Source organism: Silene latifolia, chromosome 9, assembly GCF_048544455.1.
Source record: "Silene latifolia isolate original U9 population chromosome 9, ASM4854445v1, whole genome shotgun sequence".
In the NCBI taxonomy this organism is placed as follows: Eukaryota; Viridiplantae; Streptophyta; class Magnoliopsida; order Caryophyllales; family Caryophyllaceae; genus Silene; species Silene latifolia.
The window spans coordinates 195,867,542-195,893,413 of record NC_133534.1 but is presented as its reverse complement, the minus strand read 5'-3'; the positions used below and the strand labels follow the sequence as shown (position 1 = coordinate 195,893,413).

Here is a 25,872-nt window from a genome sequence, read left to right as displayed (position 1 = left end):
ATACGATTGGTATATCGTTTGTCGAATCGGGTGACGTCCATCCCGAGAGTCTGGATCCAGGTTTAGACTAGGACCGTATTATTATCATCGTCCTACCAAGAGGTTGAAGTCTAGGTGGTTGTCTTGTGAGTTCATACTAAATATATGTCTTACACTTGTTGAGTCGAGTCAATATGATATTAGTTGATTTAGCCATTCCACTTTCTTGTATGCATATTTATTTTAATGTATCATGCCTATTTCTTTATGTATGTATTATGCCTATCTCATCGTGACTTTCATTTATATCCCCTTATTTTTATCGTTCAAATATGTTGTATCATCAATATGTTTAATTAAGTGCTTGTTTACTTGTATTTTGACATATTGTGGCTGGGAGAACCCTAAGTTACTCCCCACTGACTGTGGCTTTCATATTAATATGATTGACAAGTTTGTGACGAAGATTAAGTGGGGGAGACCGTGTGAGCTAGCGAGTTCTTACCCTGGACCATATTTAGTTATCTATTAGATTCACCTCTTTTATTTGTACGTATTCGTGGGATATATTTTCCCCAAAACGTTTCTTTGGATCGTAAAACTTAAACTTACACTTATCGCACTCTATTTTATTTTTGTCAAGTGAATTTCGTGCTTTGAACTTAAAAAGTTTTTGAAAACCCGTATTTTCCGCCGTTTATTTGTTAACGTTATGTGGTTTTATCGCGGGGTTCACGGTTGGTATCGAGCATTAATGCTCCCGACGCACACATGTGCACCCCAACATAAATTTTAAACTTGACCTTGAATAATGAATGAGAGATGGGTAGAATTAAGGACCTAAGTTGGTAGTCTTCTTGTGTATGCTCTATGTTAGGTTCTAACGTGATTGAATTTTGTTGTTTTGAGAAGATGGTGCGACCAAACAATGTGGAGAATATTATCTTGGAAGCCGTTACTCAAATTCTTCAAAATCAACAAAATGTCAATGTTCAAGCCAATCCCGCTCCACAAGTGGTGGATCGTCAAGGATGTTTTGCTTGGATTGCAAGTCAACTAGCAAGAAATAAGGCTAGGACCTATGGTGGTGAGGTGAACCCTATTGAGCTCTCCGAGTGGTTCCGACATAGAAAAGAATTTCTCTCTTTATGATGTTCAAGAACAAGATAAGGTGAAGCTTGCTTCTTATTTCTTAGTGAAGGAAGCCGATCCTTGGTGGACTATGACCGGACCATCCGTTCTCCAAGACCCCACACAGTATACCTAAAAAATATAGGTGTTGTTTAACACACAATATACTTAAAATAATAGGTGTTGTTTAACACACAATAAACCTAAGATAATTAGGGGATAATATCACAACTAAAAAAGAAAATAAAGACATTAAGTTAATGAGACGAAGGAGTAGGGTTTATTATTACTTCTTCAGTGAGGAGAAGCTGGTCTAGGTATGGCGATGACGGAGGGGATGACAGAGGAAATGGTGATGGCGACGGCGATGACGAAGACGGCGGCGACGGAGAATAGTAGTGGTTCTAGGGAAACTCAGTGTTCTAGGGTTTTAAGTGAGTGAGGAGAAGGTTTGCATGTGTGTTGGTTGAAGAATTATTTAATTGAAACTAATAAACACGGGTTAAGCAAAACCGTCTTCTGTATTTTGCAATATGACCACGGCTTACTATAAACCCGTAATTGTTTTCATTATAATACATCGGTTGGTGTGTAACCGTTGTCATTTATTTTTCATTGTCTCAAGTTTTTCCAGCAAAAACAAAAGCATCTTCCATATTTGATACTGCATATTAAGTTAGTACAAACTTCTTTCCTCAATTAGGCAGCTGGGATAGCAAGTGGGGGAAAATGGAAATTCAAGACTAAATTATACACAACCCAATGTAATTAATGCATATATTAAAATCTTCTTTCCTCTATTAGTTTCCTAAATACAACCCAATGAGCAATTAATAAACATACATTAATCAAATAACCCAAAATACATTACGTCATGGACAATATCTCTTCCCATTAATGATGGTGTAGGAGTCTATTTCAACTCTGGCCTTTTCCTCCAAATCCGACATCACTTTCGATGACCTAAACCACCATTGACGCCAAGCTTTTGTTGCTTCACTCACGCTAGATACATACCAATCGCATCTGGGTAATATATATCCCACTCTAAAATCCTCAGAAGAACCAACTTTGAAAGCCGATGAATTCTCATCTGTACCTTCAAGAATTATATGTTAAGAGGGGAACTTAATGAAATGGAAAGGACATTGTTCCTTTAACCTTTCTCGTAACGCATCCATTTTCTTCTCGCTTTCAATTCAGCTCGGTTGATGATGTAATTCCCTTAATCTTTTATTTTATGCTTCTTCTGACAACTTACGATCCCTCTGCACCCATGGACTCATAATATTTTTACCTTGATTAACGACCATGATTTTGGAACAAAATTAAAATTATAGAATCACCCACCAATAATGCAGTGTTGATTCAAACCCACCAATAATGCAACGTCGATTCAATAAAAAATAACTGAACAGTCTGTGCATTGCTCAAATCAAGAATAATGAGAAATATTAGCCACGGCTTAAAAAATACTGTATGGTCAAATAATTAATTATTTTTAATATATTGAGTCGTATGGTCATATCTTACATGTATTTATTTTTTTAATATATTGAGTCGTATGGTCAAACAATTAATAAACGGTGCATGTTGAAGTTAGAACATCACGATTGACAACGGTTGTAGGTGAACCGTTGTTAATGAACCAATTGACAACGGTTGCAGGTGAACGGTGAACCGTTGTTGATGAACCAATTGACAACGGTTGTAGGTGAACCGTTGTTGATGAGTATTATGTAGAAGCAATCTTGATCTTGATTACTAACTGATCTATGGAGTTCAAAAAATGGAAGCAAATCAAACAAGCATAGCTCAACACTTTCAAAATGATCATTTCATTTAATTTTAAACCAAATACAATACAACATTTATCAGAAAGCAAAAGATGTACAATAAGCCGGAACAACCCCGGTTAAGAGTAAAAAGCGCTTCTCAACCTACCACCAATTATGCCACTCTGGTATACCGCTAACTTCCGTGTCATTGGCTTCATATTTTGCAATAATAGATTGAATATATGCAAGGACACGACTTGCATGTGGAGATAAGGTTGGAAGAGTACAACTCAACATATCTCTCGCTGCAGCCAAATTGCGAGTAATAGGCTGACGAGGGTATGAAGATGATGATGATGATGAGGCTTGGTTGACAAGCCGGACTGCTTCATGCCTCTTAATCCAATAATTTCGTTGATGTTCAAGGGATGCTTTGATTAATGGGTGTTGATCGGTGGGAAGCCCGATGAGAACCTTCCCATCATCTGCAATCGTTTGGGTAAGTCATTCTTCGTTGTTGATAAAATTAGGGTTCATTGCCATGTTGTTTTAAATTTGTGTAATGGGGATGAAATATTAAGATATGATTAATGAATGTTAGTAAAGGATGCTTTAACATTTATAGTCACATTTATAATTTTTTTCAAAACCGTTGGTAATTAATTTAATTTAAAAGTTGACTTATTAACAAATATTTTAAACCTACGTAACTTGCAATAAATATTTAGAAAATAAAATACACTACCACGCATATATTCAAGAAAAACAAATACATAACAAGAAATTAAAAGACACGCGGTTTTAACAACATTAATTAGAATTATAATAATAATTAATCAACATAATCTTCTTTTAATTCCCCTGCGATTGAGATAAATATGGGGAATTCAATATGTGGATTATTAGGAGACACTTGTTCCGCCTCCCATGAACGAGGCACTGTGTCAATATAGTGTCGATATGTTCTTAATAGATTAATGTCACAATCGGTTGCAATCCTTAAATATTACGCTTGTAACACATCATCCGTATAATAATTTTTCTTTTTTGCATCATGATCCTCGTATCTTGCCTGGAGTTTTCTCGCTTGACGAAAAGATTCTAGCTTCTTCCCAAAACCTTCAAACTCGATCATTGCGTAACCAAGAAAACCATGAACTTTAGTCCAAGCTTGGTGGAGCTTTTTAACGTTCGTATAACCACCTTGACGAAGCATATCTCTCATCCAAGTAAAACTTCTCGAAAAAGCCCTACCTTTGTCATCATATTTGATTGGAAGGTTGTGTATAATACAGGTAATAAGATGGATATAGCGGGTATTTGATTGTGATTTCGCGGGTGTAGAAGACGACGACATGGTGATCGAAGTGTAATATTTTTAATTAAATTATAGGCTATTATTAATTGAACTTTGATTTGGTGAATATGGTTAATTGATCACATTATAAGTGATATTTATAAGAAAATATGTATGCATGTGTGAATATAATAATGGACGGATAGTAACAATGGTCAAACAAAATAATGCATGCAACGGTTCATTATTTATCATACATGGATCGATTGAATATTAAACATTGGAAAAAGTATATAACGGTTATTTTTAACCAGTAAAAGATAAATAACAATGGGTACAGAGGAACCGTTCTTTCATAATTGAAAATGATAACGATTACAAGAAACCCGTAGTTATAACATAACAACGGGTATAAAAAACCGTTGCTGGTGTTAATTTAGTAACGGTATTCGAAACGCCGTTTTCTTAAACTGGTAACGGTTGTCTAACAACCATTGATAAGGGTGATTCTAAAACCAGTTTTTGGAAACCCTTAAACGTTTTTTATAATGGTTTGTTAAACAACCGTTGTCACATTATAATAAGAACGGTTTTTGACGGAAACCGTTATTCTTATTAGCGCGGTCTAAGTTTCCGCCAATATTTTAAAAACGGTAATCTAAGTGTCGTTATTAAATGCATTAATGATACGCTCCTTATTGATGGTCAGATTTAGCGTAGCGTTTGGCTGGTTATTTAAGGTCTTTTTTTTCGGTTCTATTAAGCCTATATAAGGCGAGATAGACGATGCTGTATTTTTACACATTGAGTGATTAATAAGAAAACCAGTACTTTGCAGTTTGCAATTGTTAATTTCGGATCGACGTTTTTCGTTCCAACCCTAATTCTTGTATGACGCGTTCAAGCATTAACTCGATTGTCTAGCAATAGGTCTTGCAAAAAGAATCACCAATGAACGATCTATAGATCTAGATTGGTCATATATACCTTTTATTTTCGTTGTTCACAAAAATCAAAAACACCAAAAAAAATTATTGTTCACGTTACTGTTCACGACACTATTCATGACACTGTTCATCGCATTTTGTTCGTGGCCAGATTAGGTCTGATCCGTTATTGTGTTCATTCGTTCGTAATCACAATATTGTTGTTCATCTTTGTTATTCATTATTGCAGTTGGTTCTGTTCGGCATTGTTGTTGTTGTTGTTTCCATTGTTGTCATTAATATCGCATAAAGCTTCGGACTTACCGGGTATTCCAGAATTGGTGATCAAATTAGTTCACAGGTATTGTATTGCTTTCGCGAATTAACGGATGCTCTTAACTTTCGTATTAGTCTACATAAAGAGAATACATGTATTCTGATAAAGGTTCGCCAAGCCTATCTCATTAAGAAAATACAACATCTAAAATATGAGGCTGAGTGTTTGGAAATCAAGTCAGATCTGGGGATTTAGAAATCGGGTTATTTACTAAGACGGATCAATTAATTAAAGCAATGGCTGGAGGTAAGTAATGATCTCTTTTATCGCTTGTGTATTCAGTTTATATATGTTCATTATAAGACGAGAACATACTATGTTAATTTAGATTATAAAACTTAGAGTAAATTAGATTTTACTCCCTTTTGAAACCAACTTTTTTAAAATGACTCCCTTTAAAATTGTTTTTCAAAATTACTCCTTTAAGTTGCATTTTTTGCTAAAATTACTCCCTTAAATTGCATTTTTTCCTAAAATTGCTTCAAAACTCTAATTTAAGTTGACTTATATCATCTGTTTTTGAACTCCCCCTACATTTGTCTACATAGTTATACCTTTCAAAGTATAGCTTGACTAAGCCACAAGTGAATAAGTTCAAAAATGACGAAATAAGTTATACTTAAAGTGGGATTTGGAGCAATTTTAGCAAAATATGCAACTTATGGAAGAAAGTTTAGCAAAAAAATTTCAAAAGGGAATAATTTTAAAAATTTTACTTTCAAAGGAGATTAAAATCTAATTCTCTCTAAAACTTATACTATCAATAACCATCCGCGTGCTATGGAGGTGAGTCCAACTATCAATAACCTTATTCCCATGTAGGGGCGTCTTAAAGTAAATGGAGGTCGGTGTGATCGAGAAAAAATGAGGCATTAAACATGAATGACAAGTGTATTATATGTCGTGATTTGTATTGAATTTCATCAATAAAGCCTTTAAATTCAATGGGCAAACCTGAGGATACCTTCTCACGCTCATGGTTGCCCCTAGCCTTAGACACCACGGTTCCCATGATTATTGTCTTGTTGGTGGGACATTATATGTTATTGTATGGGCCATGATTTCGTGGCCTAAGAACTATTTTTCAAAATGCGATACAATATTTTTATACTTGTATCTTATAACCGTCTATACTTGTATAGATTCTATAATTAGTACACCAACAATATTTCCTAGAATCGCTGAAGAGCTATGTTGTTGTGATGACAACTCATGCCATAGTAGTTTTTAGATCATATCGTATGATTAAGAAAATGCTTGTATTCCTAGATAGAACGTGCTATGAAAATGCAAGATTGATCGTCATAGTTTATTACAAAGTGTTTAACAAATACCTAGAGAATCTTATAATGTACAACTTTATATGGTCCTGCTAAAAATTTCAGGAAGTCACATACTCACATGGACAATAAAGTGTTTTAAGTCAACCAGACAAGAATATCAGAACACGTAAACAATAATCAGCATTAGCATATGAATATTATGAGACAGTACGTTTTTTTTATATTTTTTTTTATTTTTTTTTTTGACAGCAACAAATAGCGTAGCTTACAAAAGCGCTTCTTGGACAAGATTATGAGTTATCCTATTCACCCCCCTAGGACAGAAACTAAGAGAGCAACAATGAAAACGAGACGCAATAGACTTTAAATCATCGATAATGCACTTAACAGATGCAATCGCCTTCTCCGCTTCAGCAACCTGCATAACCAAGATAAGACAATTTGTAACAAGTCTAACATGAAGGCATCCTTCGTCCTAGGCCCATTTGAGTGCCGTGATAGCTGCATGTCCTTCGGCATGCAGGGCAGAAGATGCAAACGAGCGAGCGTGAGCAGTATTCCTTAAGGCCCCATTGCCATCCAATAAGCACCACCCCATGCCAGAACTTCTATCGGCCCTCCAGGCAGCATCACACTTGATAGTGCAAACATTGCCACACCCAGGTCCACCAACAATCCAATAGGGGAAGGAGTTTCTAATTCTCTTATCTAATTCAAAAACTGGGGAGGAGTCCAACAAAGGCGCTCTAAGGAGGCTAGCATCCTTACTACACACAACCTCATTCATGCATTGGATGTCACCGAGAATAGAATTGAGAGCACTCAAAGGCCAAGGCCGACGGTTTTTGAAGACCATCTCATTCCTACAACACCAAATTCTCCAGAGGGTAGCAATAAGGGGAAAGAGGAGGGAGTTAGGATCTGGGCCAATTAAGAAATAAGTAACCCAGTTTATGACCCACACCCTTGTTGGGAAATGTGTCCTCAACAATAGTGCGATCATATGATTTAAATATCATTATTAAATCTCATTATAAGAATACATGTGGGATGTAATATTTTACAGTCAACTGGTCCACACATATCGGTAATGATTGGCTGACTAGAGTTTGACATTACTGTCGTGCGACGGTGGTGACCAGTTGAACCCCTTAGGTCATACCTAAAGGGTAACACACTTAATTGATCATTTAATTGATCGTATGACGATACGAGTTAATTAAATTACTTAAAATTGACGGACGTTTTTGGAAGTAATATTTACGTGTCTTATTGAAATTTGATTAAATGAGATACGGTCTAAGTAATCGAAATGTTTCGTTACTTAGATGAAATTATTGTTTAAGGAAACAATTGCATTTGAATGAATAAATTATTATAAATACAAGATGTTGTGATTTATAAATTGGTAAAATTTTTGGTACAAGTAATTATGAATTACTAAGTCGTTTTTGTTTATGACGTATTTTTGATGATACGTTGATTTTTAATAAGTTAAAAATACATAACAATTTTATGTGACATGTGACATGTGACATATGACAAATTGACAAATTGACAAAGATAAAATGGAATCCATTTTATCTCATTTGGACCGAAAATTAGAAGGGAGTGTGGTGTTTAAATTATGTTATATTTTGAGTGGCAAACAACATAATTAGACCTAGCCATAGCCTTGCATGCCTATGTTTTCTTGGATAGAAAAACTTCACCATGCATTGGCTCCCTCTTACTCTTGGCAACCGGTTTTTCAAGGGCTAATAGAGAATTTTCTCTATCATTATTCATTCATACTTTTTGCATATTTTTCTTAGAGAAAGAATTAGAAAACACTCTCTACATCTTATGAAATTAGACAGATAAAAACTCCAAAAATGCTTCTACTCTATGCCGAAATTATAGAGTGCAAAATAATATTTTGGGTCAATTTTGGTAAGATTAATATTGTTCTAGATCAAATAATATTAGTCTTTTTAGTGGTTACCTTGGGTATTCATCTTTGGGAGGGATTCTACCCTTGAATCTTGTTCATCCAAAAGGAAAGCTCAAGAACAAAAGGAAAGGAGATTTCTTTTGTGCCCATAAAACCGATACATCCAATGTAAGAATATGATTTCTTCTCTATTTTATTATATTGTTTGCATGCATAAAATCCGTATTTAATTTTATGACGAATTAATTTCAACATATATGAGTATGTTAGTATGTATAAAGATCTACATTTCCTTTCAATCGGTATCAAGAGCCACGGTTGTTTGCATGCAAATCGGTTAAAAGTTTTTCCGAGTTATAAGAATAACAAATAAAACTTGTAAAATTTGTGTTATTATGATATATCACGAAATTAATCCATGCATGTTAATATTTCTGGTCCTAAAATGTTTTAGGATATTTTGGTTAATTTTTCGGTTTTTTATTGTTCATATTTTACAATAATGACATTTAAATGTGATTTTATGAGTAAAAATGTCATTTTTGGTCTAAAATTAGCTATACTTCGAATTTTCCATTGATTTTTGGATATGTTGTCACATATATTATTTTCAGATAACTTGTAAATTTTCATAATTTTTGGACTTGTTATGCTCGAAAAATGAATTTTTCATTATTAAATTCGGATTTAGGTGAAAAATAGGTTAATATGAGTTAAATTTCGAATCTGGTCATAGAAAATTAATATGTTGTCACATGCAATTTTACAAGATGTGTGTAAAATAATTGGCTATAAAGAAGTCTTTTTGCATGATTTATGAATTTTTGAAGAAAAATAGCATAAATAGTGACATTATTAGTGGAAAATTAATAAAACATAATCTATGACTTAGGAAAAACGTCTAATGTTGCATTTTATTATCTTTTTCAGATCTAAAATTGAAAAGTTAATGAAAATAATTTTTCCATGTTTTTATGATTATTTTATTAAAAATCGATAAACCGCAACATTGTTTTTCCGGAAAAATTTCGAAATTTTTAACCTAAGATTTTGAACATTATGAGTGTCATGGAAATTTTCCAGAATGTTCATGAGTTTAAATTTCAAATTTTGAATTTATTTGAAATTTTGTGATTTATTTGAAGTATATGGCTTATTTTTGTAATTTTTGGTCCATTTATGAACAATTTTATAAAATAGGGGTTAATTATGGTCAAATTATTAGTGAAGACTAAATTTTGAGTCCTAAGAGGTTAGGGTAATTAACTTATGCATAAATATGAGTTTATGTATTTTTGTGATTATAAAATGTTGAAATCACGCAAATCCGTAAAAACCGAGTAATATACGATATTGGCTATTTAAAGGCGATTTAGCATTAAAATTGAGCATGTTCATACATATTATAATGCTGCATTTTCTTTATGATTGTCATAATTTTAATTTATGTAATTTTTGAATTATGTAATTTTACTTAGTATGGCCTTAGATTTTAATTGGTATTTCCCGAAATGTATGGGAATATCGATTCGGTTGTAATTTTATTGTGATCTCGTATCACCGTTTTGTAATTTAATAGATTTATTTTATTTTAGTTACAAATGTATAATAGGAAATTATGTAATTTATTATGTAATTTTATTCATTCCGGAGTTCCAAAAGACGGTTTTCTTCAAGAATGACGATACATAAAGACGGTGTTACCTCGAGATGCGTGCCACAACCGAAGTTCAAGGGACCAATGGAGTTGGTTTCCGAATATGTAATAGTTGAATAGTTTTTCTATTTTAGGAAAGGCCATACTAGGATTTATTTATCTTTATGCTTGCATTTTATTTTATGTCACATGCATCGCTAAATCGTCATAACTAAAACATGCATCTTTTTTTTATCGAGTTTTTCGACCGTGTCAATTCGAATTATCGTAGTTCACCGCTTTAGTTCACTTAAAACGTGATAGATAATAAATTGGCATGACCTCTCGCTAAAACAATCAATTGAGACATAGCCTTACCAAATATTAGAAACCCATGAAGTACCAGTTTCGCAAGGGAGTTGAGCGGCTTTTACCGTAAGACAAACCTTGTTACGTTGGTGAAGTGGGGTGATAAATGTCTATCCACCGAATTTATGTTAATGAAGGGTATTTCGGCACACCGTGCCCTAAGTTGATATGAGTTTGGATCATGGACACATTTATTCGAAATTTGGGTTGAACTCAACGAAAGTATTCACGACGTATTTCCGGATGTGTTTCGGGCTAAAGATAAATATTAATGTAATTTTATCGACCAAGAGTTCTAAAAGTAGAATCGATTAAAGAGTTAATCCACCGAGTTATATTGATGAGGGTATTTCGCACACCGTGCCCCAAGTTAATATGAATTTGGGTCTTGGAATCATTTATCATAGTTGGGTAGAGGTCACTATGTAAATGCTATACTTGTTTACAAGTATTAATAAAACGATAAATGTTAAGTTTTCCACTATTCCGTTGTTGTTATTGTTCTATTTCTTTACCACAATTCATATACGATATCATTTCGTTTTTGATTCAAATCTCCATTAAAATATAGTGACTAAAGACAAATTTGAATTTGCTTCTAAAACCTCATATGAACCATTGCTAAGGATCTCTTGTAAAGAGTATAGATTAAAGTTATTCATTATCAAACAGGTTTTTGATTCTTGACTAACACATCTACTTACAATGGATTATTTTTCCATGTACTTAATTGAATTAAGTACCTTGAAGCGATAAATTTTTTGGTGATTAGATTTTCGAATTCGTAATTGACCAAAATAACGCAACCACTTCAATGAAAGTTTTAAGACTAAAACGAACAAATGAAGAGTGATCTTCGTGAATTCAATTTTGCTTCTCAAAGCAAAGACTCATTGAAATAAGTGGGAGCATTCTCTTAAACTGTTAAGATGAGGACGAGGTTCAAGAAGTAAAAGGAATTGATACAAGGTAATGTTAAAGGTAAAGTTGTTGAGAATGACGATACTAAACCTATCAATCCCAACCGATAAAGTATCCATTGTCTTAAATGTTGGACACGAGAAAGGAAACTACCCCAAATTATTGAAGAATCAGCAAGTTAGTTGTGGGACATCTAATGGGACCTTCTTCTTTAAAAAGTGTTTATTTGATTAAACATAAATTTTGCTAGTGCCACTTCGTCAATATTAGAAACCAGAGGAGGTTTTCATCATTGTATTCGACACATAAGATGATTAGAATATGACGACTAGCAACAATAATGTTGAGAGATAGAGTAATTGTGTACTCAATCTAGTTTTTGGATTTAAAGTTGTACTTAATTGTGACTATTAAGTGCATAAACTCTAAATAAGAATATAAACTTGTTAAGATACAAAAGAGGTTTTCACTTTTGTGACCCTATACACCACGATTTGATGTATGGCTAGCCCATTATCAAGGTGATTATATTCTAAACCAAACTAGAATAATATATCATGAAGATGATGCTAGACTCAAGTTGGTAACCCAAGATTAAACCTTAAATTTTGGAATAATGAACGCAAAGAGTTAACGAGTACTCTTGAAACCATTAGATTGTTAATGGTATATGCGTATCTTGTATTCAAAGCAAGATGTCTCGTGCCTTTTGGTTGAAAAGGAGATCGAGGTTATAAATCATTGATCCATAATAGGTTGATCATTCTCTTTTACCAACGATTTAAGTTAACGCTAGTGTGTTCACTTAATAAGGTAAATAGAGAAATCTTTGAAGAAGTTCAAAGAATTCAAGGAATCACGATTTAAGTCGTGATGGGATTATCAAAGTGAAGACTTTGATATAAGCCAAAGGAAATGTGATATAGTATCACAAGTTAATCTCTCTTAGCACGCATTATGGAATAATGTGTGATTAGATAAGAATTCAAACGCTATTCGATATGGTTTGGATTTCAATCAAGTTACTTTGAGTAACTTGATCCTTTTGGGGATTTTATCATTTTTGTCTAAATTATTTTTCCACTAAATCGAATCATATGAGATATGAAATGGTAAGGGTACCATGTTTGTAAGTTTTCACAAGAAACAAATACTCATTTTTCCCTCTTCAATTATCACGAGTACGACGGGTTTGCGGCTCGTGAAGCTGTCTTTCTAAAATACAAGTTTATTTTTAGAAGACAGAGTGGGAGAAATTATTCAAGAGCCACAAAGAATGCCACAAAGAATGTTGTGTCGCAAGAAACTGGTCTTTCTTGGCTACATGAGACGTTTTGTGTAAGACATTGTTTCTTCAAAACCTAGGAGGTTAAATTCGTCACTTGTTAAAAATGATGAATTCATGCTACTTTTAAGAAAGTAAAGAGCTTATAACTTACAAAAGAAATTGTTTGATTCAAGTTGATTACTTCTGGAAAGTAATCGACAAAGGACTTACATAAGAGTGTTTAAGTCACAACACAATACGAGGCTTAGAGCCATGAAAATCCGAAATAAAAGGCTTAATTAGTGACAAAGGGTTTTGCACTAATAAAGAGATATTTCATAGCAAGATTAGTTGCAAAGGGTTTTGCACTAATTGAAATGCTTAAGTCTATTTGGATCTTCTTGGGGATTGTGTTTCATTATGAGGTTATGAAATACACAGTAAGTGAATCTAAAACCCACTTCTTCAATAGAAGCAATGTATTCAATACATGTCATAAGTTTTATAGATTCTTGCAATCCTAAGATAATGTGAAACTTAAGAGAGGATCTTAAGTAGGACATCAATGAGTTGGAATCAACATTTTGATCATGTGATAAAACATTTCTCGATAAGTCGAGAAGTTGTGTTTATACATGGAGTTTAGTGGGAGTTACGGAATTTTTAATTAGTTCGATATGTGGATGACATATTGATCATTGAGAATGATTTAAGACTTTTGGAGTATTATAATACATCTTGAATATCCGGATTTATGAAGATAAATCCACATGATATTAGCGTCAGTAAGAAGTCTTATGTTGATAAGATTCATGACTAGTTCAATTAAATTGAACATTTTTGATTGATTCCATTTGCATTTGCTTCCGCTTGGGATCAATTAAATGAGTAATGATGTATAACACTTCATATACTTCGAGTATGATGAATTGTTTTTCAAAATCGAATTTAAGTAATCTTTGCCAAGTAAGCCATAAAGATTACCCTTAAGTGCATGCAGAAGCATTAAGGAAGTAAAGCAAAGTGTTTATGATGCAATTTTGTGTAAGGGTGTTACACAAGTGACAATTGACAATTGAGATTGCGCATGGTTTCCGACAAATCCATAATCAAAACACATTAGGATGGTTAAGATACCATTGTGGCTATGATAATTAAGAAGTAGATTTTCTAGAATCGTTCTAGGCAATAAAGGACAATGAGAGATATTTATAACGGAAATTGAGTACACTTGCAATCATGAGATGTGCAAGAGGATGAGTCCCGCACACTGTGAAAACAGTGGGAGCTATTCTTAGGCTAAAAGGGCCTATGTCTTGATTGGATCTCGACACGTACTCAGAAAGTTTTGTGATGCAAATGTATACATTACAAAGGAAAACGAATATGTAGTAAGGTTGAGTAAGGTACAAGAAGTTGATAAAACCTACTAACCAAAGCCTTGTCAAAGGCTAAACATGATGAGTCATGTCATTTCAATTGAATTGAAATGAACAACTATATACAAGATCAAATTAGATTATAGAACATGAATAGTAATCAGGCATTGACTATTCATATGAGATAATCGCATTTGTCGTTCGAGTTTTACTTTAAAACTCTTTTATTATACCTTGTTACATCCAAACGGGTTGTAGAGACAATTGAACCCCGTTAAAGTGAACACGGATTAGCATGGTATTCGCCCATAGTCACTTGTATGAGGTGACGTCTCGAAGTGACTAAAGTGTGATGCGATTGATGGCAAGTTCAAGTGCCATAGAGTCATGTGAGATGACTAGTCGATCGCATAGGCAGACTGTTAGGAACGTTTTGTCGGGCCTAATGACCGCTTATAGAGTTCTGGCAAATTTATATAGCCTGGTCGTGGCGAGAGCTACTATAGTATTCTAGTGAGTCGATTCTTTTGACTAAAGACTATTCACCTAAGATGGCACAGCTTCAGATTAACTTTGATTTGTGTTACTACGACCTTCGTAAATGGGGTCAAATGGGCATATTTTGGGTTATGATGGCTGTGGCTAGTCGAAGGGAATGAGTGCGATAGGAATTGTCCACCCCCTTGTCAGGGTTAAAACAATATCTCAGGGCCACTCGAGGAGTAATAAACTGGAAATGCGTGGCCACGCTCGGAAAGTATCTATGATAGATAAGTCCGGTCAATCAGTTATTCTCCAGATCGAGGAAACCACTCTCGATATGATCACTTGCAAGTACGACCTGAAAGACACCTTGCATTGAGTGGGAGATAGTAATAGGACAAGAGAATTGGTGATGCACACTTGTCGAGGACAAGTGGGAGATTGTTGGGAAATGTGTCCTCAACAATAGTGCGATCATATGATTTAAATATCATTATTAAATCTCATTATAAGAATACATGTGGGATGTAATATTTTACAGTCAACTGGTCCACACATATCGGTAATGATTGGCTGACTAGAGTTTGACATTACTGTCGTGCGACGGTGGTGACCAGTTGATCCCCTTAGGTCATACCTAAAGGGTAACACACTTAATTGATCATTTAATTGATCGTATGACGATACGGGTTAATTAAATTACTTAAAATTGACGGACGTTTTTGGAAGTAATATTTACGTGTCTTATTGAAATTTGATTAAATGAGATACGGTCTAAGTAATCGAATTGTTTCGTTACTTAGATGAAATTATTGTTTAAGGAAACAATTGCATTTGAATGAATAAATTATTATAAATACAAGATGTTGTGATTTATAAATTGGTAAAAATTTTGGTACAAGTAATTATGAATTACTAAGTCGTTTTTGTTTATGACGTATTTTTGATGATACGTTGATTTTTAATAAGTTAAAAATACATAACAATTTTATGTGACATGTGACATATGACAAATTGACAAAGATAAAATGGAATCCATTTTATCTCATTTGGACCGAAAATTAGAAGGGAGTGTGGTGTTTAAATTATGTTATATTTTGAGTGGAAAACAACATAATTAGACCTAGCCATAGCCTTGCATGCCTATGTTTTCTTGGATAGAAAAACTTCACCATGCATTGGCTCCCTCTTACTCTTGGCAACCGGTTTTTCAAGGGCTAATAGAGAGTTTTCTCTATCATTATTCATTCATACTTTTTGCATATTTTTCTTAGAGAAAGAATTAGAAAACACTCTCTACATCTTATGAAATTAGAGAGATAAAAACTCCAAAAATGCTTCTACTCTATGCCAAAATTATAGAGTGCAAAATAATATTTTGGGTCAATTTTGGTAAGATTAATATTGTTCTAGATCAAATAATATTAGTCTTTTTAGTGGTTACCTTGGGTATTCATCTTTGGGAGGGATTCTACCCTTGAATCTTGTTCATCCAAAAGGAAAGCTCAAGAACAAAAGGAAAGGAGATTTCTTTTGTGCCCATAAAACCGATACATCCAATGTAAGAATATGATTTCTTCTCTATTTTATTATATTGTTTGCATGCATAAAATCCGTATTTAATTTTATGACGAATTAATTTCAACATATATGAGTATGTTAGTATGTATAAAGATCTACATTTCCTTTCAACCCTAGCATCAATGTCCACCCCTCCCGTGATTCTAAGTCCTAAAGGACAACCAAACCATAGAGCCTTTGCAAAGCTACAATATCTGAAGAGGTGAGAAATAGATTCCACACAAGGAGATGATTCATCACAAAGAGAACAGGAGGAGCGCCCATTCATTTTTCGTTTGAGGAATTTAGAGCCCACTAGAAGCGCATTAGCCATAAATTTCCACAGAAACACCTTTAGTTTGTTAGAAATAGGCAGCTTCCAGAGCTTTGATTTGCAGAAGGCCACAATTGGTGTATACATTCTAGTGCGATCAACATTCGAGGTTAGTCCATTAGATAAGGCCATAGCGGCAACATAGTATCCCGACTTAACTGTGTGAACACCATGTTTAGAGAAATTCCAGTAGAAGGAGTCATCTGAGGGTTGACACAGGATATAAGTTGCGAGGATTTTCTTTGTAATTTTCTCCCCCGGAACGAAGCCAAGAGAAGAGAGATCCCATCTTCTATGATTATCGTGAAGCTCACTAACCAGAAGCGTGGAATTAGTGGCAACATCAATAGAATCCCCACACAGATCATGAAGACTATAGCCCTCAATCCATTTACTCTTCCAAACATTAAGGCAAGAAGAGGATCCAATGGTCCAAGCAATATTGTTATAGATAAGATCGGAGCCCTAGACAAGGCTTTTTAGAGCCCATGATGACGCATGGGTAGCCTTCCAACGGTTTTGAAATAAAATATCATCTTGAACACCAAGCTTGGGACTAATAACTTTGCTAATAAGGCTTCCTGGAACACATAAGATTCGCCAAGCGGACTTGGCCAGAAGAGCTTGGTTAAAACATCCAATGTTGCGAAGTCCAAGACCCCCTTCTCCCACAGGCCTACTAAGGAATTCTTTACTACACCAATGAATAGACTTATTAGTTCTAGTTCCACTCCACCAAAAATACACCATCAAGGATTGAAGCTTTGATGTTACACTTACCGGTATGCGAAATACCGATAGAGAGAAAAGGGATAGTGAAGAGAGAACGGAACGAATGAGAGTCAATTTTCCATCCGAAGAGAGAAGAATGTTATTCCAGGAGGATAGCCTTCGCTTAGTCTTGTCAACAAGAAATTTAAATAACTCCCTTTTTGAAGACCCAATACTCGTAGGTAGGCCAAGATAGTTGCCAAGATCATGCTTAGGAGCAAATTTAAACTCAGTTAGGCACTTCTGGACCGTCATAAGTGAGCAATTTGGACTAAAAAGAATAGAGGACTTATCTTTATTGAGGCATTGTCCAGAGGCAGAATAATATTCATCGATAATATTCATTAGAAAATCCAAATTCTCATAGTCACCACGGATAAAGAAAGGAGAATCATCCGCGAACAATAAATGAGAGATTTCCGGCCCGTTCTTGCAAATTTTGATACCCTTAATGAGATTGCTATCCTGGGCATAGAGAATCATTTGGGGTAAGACTTCCGTGCAAAGCGCAAAAATATAGGGGGATAAAGGATCACCTTGCCTAATCCCACAGCCAGGTTCAACTCTTTCCATAGAAGCACCATTCATCAGAATTTCGTAAGAAACAGATTCAATAGTACTCATAATAAGCTGAACCATAGAGCCCGACAGATTTAAGTAAGAGAGCACCCCTCTAATGAAATTCCAGTTTAGCCGATCATAGGCTTTACTCATATCCGCCTTTAAAGCGATCATACCCATCTTGCCATAACTCCTGTGATTTATGGTGTGGAGAATTTCTTGGGCAATGACAATATTATCTGCAATACTTCTATTTGGGACAAAAGCACTTTGAAAAGGACTAACAAGATCATCCATAACCCCTTTTAATCTATTAGCAATGCACTTTGTGACGACTTTCATAATAACATTGCAGAGGCTAATCGGCCGAAAATCCCCAACTCTCTCCGGGCAATAATTTTTCGGAATAACAACAATAAAGGTTTTATTGAAATCCTTAAGCACAGTACCGAAATTTAGGATATTGATAGATCCTTTAATAACATCATTCTTAACAATAGCCCAATACTTTTGGTAAAAAGAGTTAGAAATCCATATCTCATTATACAATATATTTATATATGTTACAATTTAATTTAGTCATAAAATTAAATACAAATCTTATGCATGCAAACTAAATAAGAAGAGATAAGAAAATCAATTTCTCACCATCTAAATTTCGGTCATCATATGGGCACCAACAAGATCTCCTTCTTGTTAGTTCTTGAGCTTTCCAATAATGGATGAACATAGATTCAAGTATAGAATCTCTCCCAAAAGTGAATACCCAAGGAATACATCTTAAAGACTAAAATAATATGATCTAGTATTAAGATTAGTCTACTTAAAAATTGACACAAAAATTTATTTGTTCTCTTGAAATATTTCGGTCCAAGAGGAGGAGATTTTGTGGTTTTTATTTCTCTAGAACTTTTACAAATTGTAGAGAGTATATAATTTTCTTACTCTAGGAAAAAATAGGTGAAAAGAATGAATAATGGAGAAATCCATATGGTTGCACACCCATAGGAAAACCGGTTGGGGGGGGGTCTTTATTGGGGAGCCAATGCATGGTCTTGGTCTTCTCAAGGCAAGAGTAGGCATGCATGGCTAGAGGTAGTCTTTTATCGTTATGTTTTCCACTAAGATAAAAAACACAATATCAACCCAACAATCCCTCCATTTTTCGGCACCCTTAAATAAAATGGGAGGTCCATTTTATTTTTGTCATTTGTCAATTGTAACATATGTGACATGTTACTTGACATATGAAATTGTAATGTATTTTTAACATATTAAAAATCAACATACTCATAAAATATGTCATATACAAAATCGACTCGTAATTCGTAATTACATGTGCCAAAACGGTTTATCAAATTATAAATTACAACGTTTTGTATTTATAATAAATTATTCATTCAATTTCAATTGTTTCGTAAACAATAATTTTATCTAAGTAATAAAACAATTCGATTACTTAGACCGTATCTCATTTAATCAAATTACAATAAGACACGTTAACTTTACTCACAAAATCATCCGTCAATTTTAAGCAATTTAATTAACTCGTATCGGCATACGATTAATTAAATAATCAATTAAGAGTATTTCCCTATAGGTATGACCTAAGGGGATCAACTGATCACCACCGTCGCACGACAGTAATGTCAAACTCTAGTCACCCAATCATTACCGATAAGTGTGGACCAGTTGACTGTAAAATATTACATCCCACATGTATTCTCAAAATGAAATTTAAACATGTGATCATCATGATTGTCAGTTGTGATCGCATTATTGTCGGAGGACACATATTCCAACAATCTCCCACTTGTCCTCGACAAGTGTGCATCACAAATTCTCTTGTCCTATTACTATCTCCCACTCAATGTAAGGTGTCTTTCAGGTCGTACTTGCAAGTGATCTTATCGAGAGTGGTTTCCTCGATCTGGAGAATAACTGATTGACCGGATTTATCTACCATAGATATCTTCCGAGCGTGGCCACGCATTTCCAGTTCATTACTCCTCGAGTGGCCCTGAGATATTGTTTTTTACTTCTGACAAAGGGGTGGACAATTCCTATCGCACTTATTCCCTTCGACTAGCCACAACCATCATAACCCAAAATATGCCCATTTGATCCCATTTACGAAGGTCATAGTAACACAAATCAAAGTTAATCTGAAACTGTGCCACCTTAGGCGAACAGTCTTTAGTCAAAAGAATCGACTCATTAGAATACTATAGTAGCTCTCGCCACGACCAGGCTATATAAATTTGCCAGAACTCTATAAGCGGTCATAAGGCCCGACAAAGTGTTCCTAACAGTCTGCCTATGTGATCGACTAGTCATCTCACATGACTCTATGGCACTTGAACTTGCCATCAATCGCATCACACTCTAGTCACTTCGAGACGTCACCTCATACAAGTGACTATGGGCGAATACAATGTTAATCCGGGTTCACTTTAACGGAGTTTAATATTGTCTCCATAACCCGTTTGGATGCAACAAGGTATAAAAGGAGTTTTTAGATTTTAAAAACTCGAACGACAAATGTGATTATTATATGAGTAGTCAATACTTGATTACTACTTGATATTCTATTATCCAATTTAGATCTTGTATGTAGTTGTTCATCTCAATTTAACTGAAATGACATGACTCATCATGTTAAGCCTATGAGAAGGCTTTGGTTAGTAGGTTTTATCAACTTCTTGTACCTTACTTAACCTTACTACATACTCGTTTTCCTTTGTAATGTATACATTTGCATTACAAAACTTTCTGAGTACGTGTCGAGATCCAATCAAGACATCGGCCCTCTAGCCTTAGAATAGCTCCCACTGTTTTCACAGTGTGCGGGACTCATCCTTCTTGCACATCTCATGATTGCAAGTGTACTCAATTTCCGTAGTAAATATTTCTCATTGTTCTTTATTTCCTAGAACGATTCTAGAAAATCTATTTCTTAAATAACATAGCCACAATGGTATCTTAACCATCCTAATGTGTTTTGATTATGGTTTTGTCGGAAACCATGCGCAATATCAATTGTCAATTGTCACTTGTGTAACACCCTTACACAAAATTGCATCAAAAACACTTTGCATTACATCCTTAATGCTTATGCAAACACTTAAGGGTAATCTTTATGGCTTACTTGGTAACTATTACATAAATTCGATTTGAAACAATTCATCATACTCACAGTATATGAAGTGTTATACATCATTTCCTATTTAATTGATTCGGCAGCGGAATCAAATAGAATCAATCAAATATGTTCAATTCGATTGAACTAGTCATGAACCTTATCAACATAAGACTCCTTATTTGACATTAATATCATGTGAATTTATCTCCATAAATCCGGATATTTAGATGTATTATTTTTCTCCTAGTCTTAAATCATTCCCAATAATCAATATGTCATCTTCATATAAGACTAATTAGAATTTCCGTAACTCCCACTAAACTCCATGTATAAACGCAACTTCTCCACTTATCGAGAAAAGTTTTATAACATGATCAAAACAGTGATTCCAACTCATGGATGTCCTACTTAAGACCCTCTCTTAAGTTTCACATTATCTTAGGATCGCAAGAATCTACAAAACTCAAGACATGTATTGAATACATTCCTTCTAATTGAAGAAGTGGGTTTTAGATTCACTTGCTATATGTATATCATCATAATGAAATACAATCCCTAAGAAGATCCAAATAGACTTAAGCATTTCAACTAGTGCAAAACCCTTTGCCACCAGTCAAGCTTTGATATCTAACAATTCACTTGGAATTTATTTCGGATTTTCATGGCTCTAAGCTTTGTATTGAGTTGTGACTTAAACACTCTCATGTAAGTCATATGTTCATTACTTTCCAGAAGTAATCAACTTGAATCAAACAATTTCTTTGTAAGTTGTAAGCTCTTTACTTTCTAAAAGTAACACAAATTCATCATCTTCAACAAGTGATGACTTTAACCTCCTAGGTTTTGAAGAAACAACGTCTTACACAAAACGTCTCATGCACTAGTAGAATTAAGGTGATTGGCATCGCCACAATGGCATAGGTCTTACAGAGAACCGATGGCAATTGTAATTTTGAGTGATATTGGCATCGGTTGTTTGTAAAAAACCGATGTCATTAATGTTCTTGAACAACTGGCATCGGTAATAAAGTTGAAACTGATGTCAATCGTTGTTAACCACGATTACATAAACATACACATACAGCCACAAACTTTCCCATTACTTGACCTACCCACCCTCCTTGCAACCGCCCGGATGCCGCTCACCAACGCCAACCACTATGCCACTCACCCCCACCACGTTGTTCTTCTCTTATTCATTATCTCGTCGAACACCTCGCTCGTTATCGACTACCGCACTTCCCTCGCCCTACCCAACCACCTGACCATCCTTTATCACCATTCGAACACTGTCGCTCAAACCCTTCTACAAAGTGAGCAGGTATTTTTTTTTTAAAATTTCAATTGCTTTAATTAATTTTCTAAATATATGATTATACTGCCTTTGTAAGCAAAATTTCGGGATTTGCGGGTGTAACGAAGGTGTTCGATGAATTGCCTGCTAGAAATATTTTTTCTGAAATTGACTCTGGTTATTGTGTTCTTAGCAGGTTCAATTTAATTGCAATTTTATACTCAATTAGGGTTACTTTCTTAATCAGAAATCTAAATTTTCTGGCCAAATCGAATAGGTGATGATTGTTGTGTAATGTTTGTATTGTTTCGAATTATACAAAATTGGATTGTTGTGTAGTGTTTATTTTGTGATTTGAAGTTAAATATAGCATAATTTATGTTTCATTATAAGTATTTGGCTTAGACCGAGTGGATTTGATTATTAGGGTTGATGAAATTAGGGATTTTCTCTTCAATACAAATTAGAGATTTCTGATTTTTTTATTTTAAAGTTGGTTTATTAACTGGTTTCATCCTCATGATAGCATATTTGTCTTGTGTTTGTGCCTAAATGCATCATTTCCCAGAAGTAATGCCTCTTTATGTTTCGATAATTTTTACCAGACATATCTCCCTGAAACTAATCCCTCTTATGTTTCCATTTTTAGTCGATCTTTAGTATCCTGAAGCGCAAAGTGCAGTGCTATAAGCATCCCCTAATAAGCAACGAAATTGAAGGTGTTCATACCTCAAACTTTCTCTTTGAACCATGAACTGTGTATAAATTAGGGTTTGTCAATCGAGGCATTTTAATCACTAACTCTAAATTATTTTCACATGAAGTCAACAGGGTATATGGACCAGCATGAAGTCAACATTCTCGCTCGATAATACTCTGATATCATGAAAAGAAAGAGCAAGCCTATTATATTGTCACACCGTATGCTTTGTTTTCTCGTACTCACATAATTTGCGGCAGTGTCTTAAGGTTTTTGCATTATTCCTTTCTGGTGTGTTGACTAACAAAGTAGCTTTTCTTTGTTGTTTAACTACAGACATGCTTCCAGGCTTACAACAAGGGCAAGAAAAGATGGCAAATTCTGAAGCATCATATTCTGCAATCTTCATGGATGATGATCAGGTTTGTGATAATAGATGTCATATTTACTGTCATTGTACAACTATTTATTAAAATTCACTGGCTGTAATTTTTGTTCGCTAGATAGAGATAAATCTTATACTTGTACATTCAGCTGTTTTGTACCCTTTTTTTTCCACAAGTTGAAGTTAATGTGAAAATTAAAAAGGCTTATTGCCCCCCAAAAGTAGTTAAAGGAAATCCTTATCTGGAATACCTGAAATACATTTTGTTCCCATGGTTCAAGGAGTTATCTGTTGAACGTAAAGCTGAATTTAGTGGAGCTAAGTAAGTCCTTTTCATGTCGAAATAGCTGAATTTTGGCGTAATTTTTTATGATTGGTTTCTATCTTTTCCTCCTCTTTTCCTATTCTAGGTATTATATCTCACTTGAATAATTTCAGTTTAAATGGCTAGGGTTTTGAGGAAAAAATTGTTCAATTCTAAATTAATTTGTACACTACTAAATTAGTTGATATAGGCTGTTGTATGATGTTCTTGCTGTTATTTTTTTTATAACTATAGGATAATCGTTGTTGCATTTTAAGTATTAAAGCTAAAATGATTAGTTCTGATGACTAGGGCTACTGAAATTGGGGGTGAATCAATTCGAGTTAGATTTAATTTATTCTAATTATGCTTATAGAATTATGTTGAGTGCTCTTGATAAGGTTATGTGGTTTTCGGGAATTATATTTATTTCCATTTTTTAGCAATCACTTGTATTTCGTATAGTAACTGTGCCATCTTATAACCGTCTGTTCGAACAATCGCTGATGGAAGTGAGAAACAATAGTGTTTTAGCTATCTTTCTATCATTAGATGTCTTATTTGTTGCTGTTAAGGAAGTCATTTATAGTCCATTCAGTACATCACCTAGTTTAGACAGGTTTTTGTTTTGTTCATAAGTTTTGCTCAATCTTGATTTGGAGGATAATCAACTGGGCAATTTGATTATACTTCTTGTTGTACATCAACTTTTTTTGAAATTATATGGTGAGTTACCTTTCTATGAAAGGCAGTGGGTGGTTGTTCACTTAGTGAGCATCTTATCTTATGTTTTGTGTGTCGTGGATTGAAAGCTACTGATATGTTTGTTTCTGGTGTTGTTTTAAGTAAATATTTTTGTGCAACTTGTCGAAGAATTAGCAGGGTTACTGTAAACAAAAGGGATGCCTATGTACAAATGTTCTAATCGCTGTAAAGATATGGAAATGGTGTTGTACACCGTCAGCCAAGGGTGTGTGTCTGTGTGTTAACTTCTATTTAAAAGTGATTTGTTTGGACATGCATGTATTCATGTAATTCTACTCATGGACATCAAATGTTTGGTGAAACCCCTATGTTGTTTCATGTTTCATAGGGCTTGGTTCATATCTTGCACAAATTATTATTGGATAAGAAGGTGATTTTCAAATAATCACCATTTCCTCCAATATATCTTTAATGTTGCGCAACTCTGATAACTTCTGCTCAATCTGCCATTGATGTGTAACTTAGTTGATGTTTTTGCTGAAATCAACTAAGCTACACTTCATTTTGTTTGATATGTGGATTCATCAAAATCAACTCCTGGTTATTTTAAACACGGAGATTGTACAACCTTCTAGGCAGCAAACAATCTCTTTATTTTATACGGCTATTTGTCTCTTATATATGTTTCTTGTTCTGATGCAATGATGCTTATGTTCGCCTATTGCATTTCAGGTACTTCTACTACATGAATGCATACTTGAAGAGGATAGGCAAACAAGAATCAACATGACTGATAGTGTTGTCTGAAACTGGGGGTATAGTTTTTGATCTCATTTCTCTTGAGTTTTATATTATGTGGATAGGCAAAAGAAGGTCTTTAATAATGATATACAATTTCAAACCTTCAAAGGACTATTGTTCTTGTCTGGCCGACAAGGTTTATTTTGTTGTTCTTGTGAAAAAAAAGACCCCTCGAATAATAAGATATTTAAAAAAATAAGAATCGTACCACAACCGCCTGGTGTTAGAGTTCGTTGCCATTGTGCTTTGTAAAAGAATTGAGGTCAGTGTACATCAATTTCTTCAACGATGATGTAAGAATGTAGTTTTTGTTGTTCAATTTAGTTGAGTATTTGGTTGTCATTCACAAAATCCTTATCATTAATCATGATAGTATGCCAATGGTGTTGCGTATAGGTTTTTAAGAAGCCGTACATGTGATCAATTTGGCATTTGCAGGTATTTATCTTCTTATATGGCTTTTTTTCATGCCCTTATTTACCAACTACGCTTATGTTGTAAGTATGAATATCTCTGATATATCTTGTTAGTTTTCGCTATTTTTTCCTTCCTTTATTTACCAACAACGCACACCGTTAATATTCTTTAGGGGGGTG

General features: G+C 34.3%; 1 protein-coding gene across 1 annotated transcript; it reads right to left on the bottom strand.

Moving 5' to 3' along the window:
• Positions 1 to 6,996: 6,996 nt before the first annotated feature.
• On the bottom strand, positions 6,997 to 18,287 carry LOC141602074 (uncharacterized). Its single transcript, XM_074422384.1, has 4 exons — positions 17,394 to 18,287; positions 16,468 to 17,078; positions 7,225 to 7,594; positions 6,997 to 7,149 (listed from the first exon to the last, which is right to left on the bottom strand). The coding sequence occupies exons 1-4, from the start codon at positions 18,285 to 18,287 to the stop codon at positions 6,997 to 6,999; spliced, it is 2,028 nt and encodes a 675-aa protein (XP_074278485.1).
• Positions 18,288 to 25,872: the final 7,585 nt, after the last annotated feature.

Excerpts from the sequence above, each read along its gene's own strand:
- LOC141602074 (XM_074422384.1), bottom strand. The coding sequence starts at position 18,287 with ATGAAAGTCGTCACAAAGTGCATTGCTAATAGATTAAAAGGGGTTATG. Across the intron at positions 7,595-16,467 it reads AGCTTTGCAAAGGCTCTATG|GAATGAGATGGTCTTCAAAA; the intron begins GTTTGGTTGTCC and ends TTGGTGTTGTAG. Across the intron at positions 7,150-7,224 it reads AAGGACATGCAGCTATCACG|GTTGCTGAAGCGGAGAAGGC; the intron begins GCACTCAAATGG and ends TTGGTTATGCAG.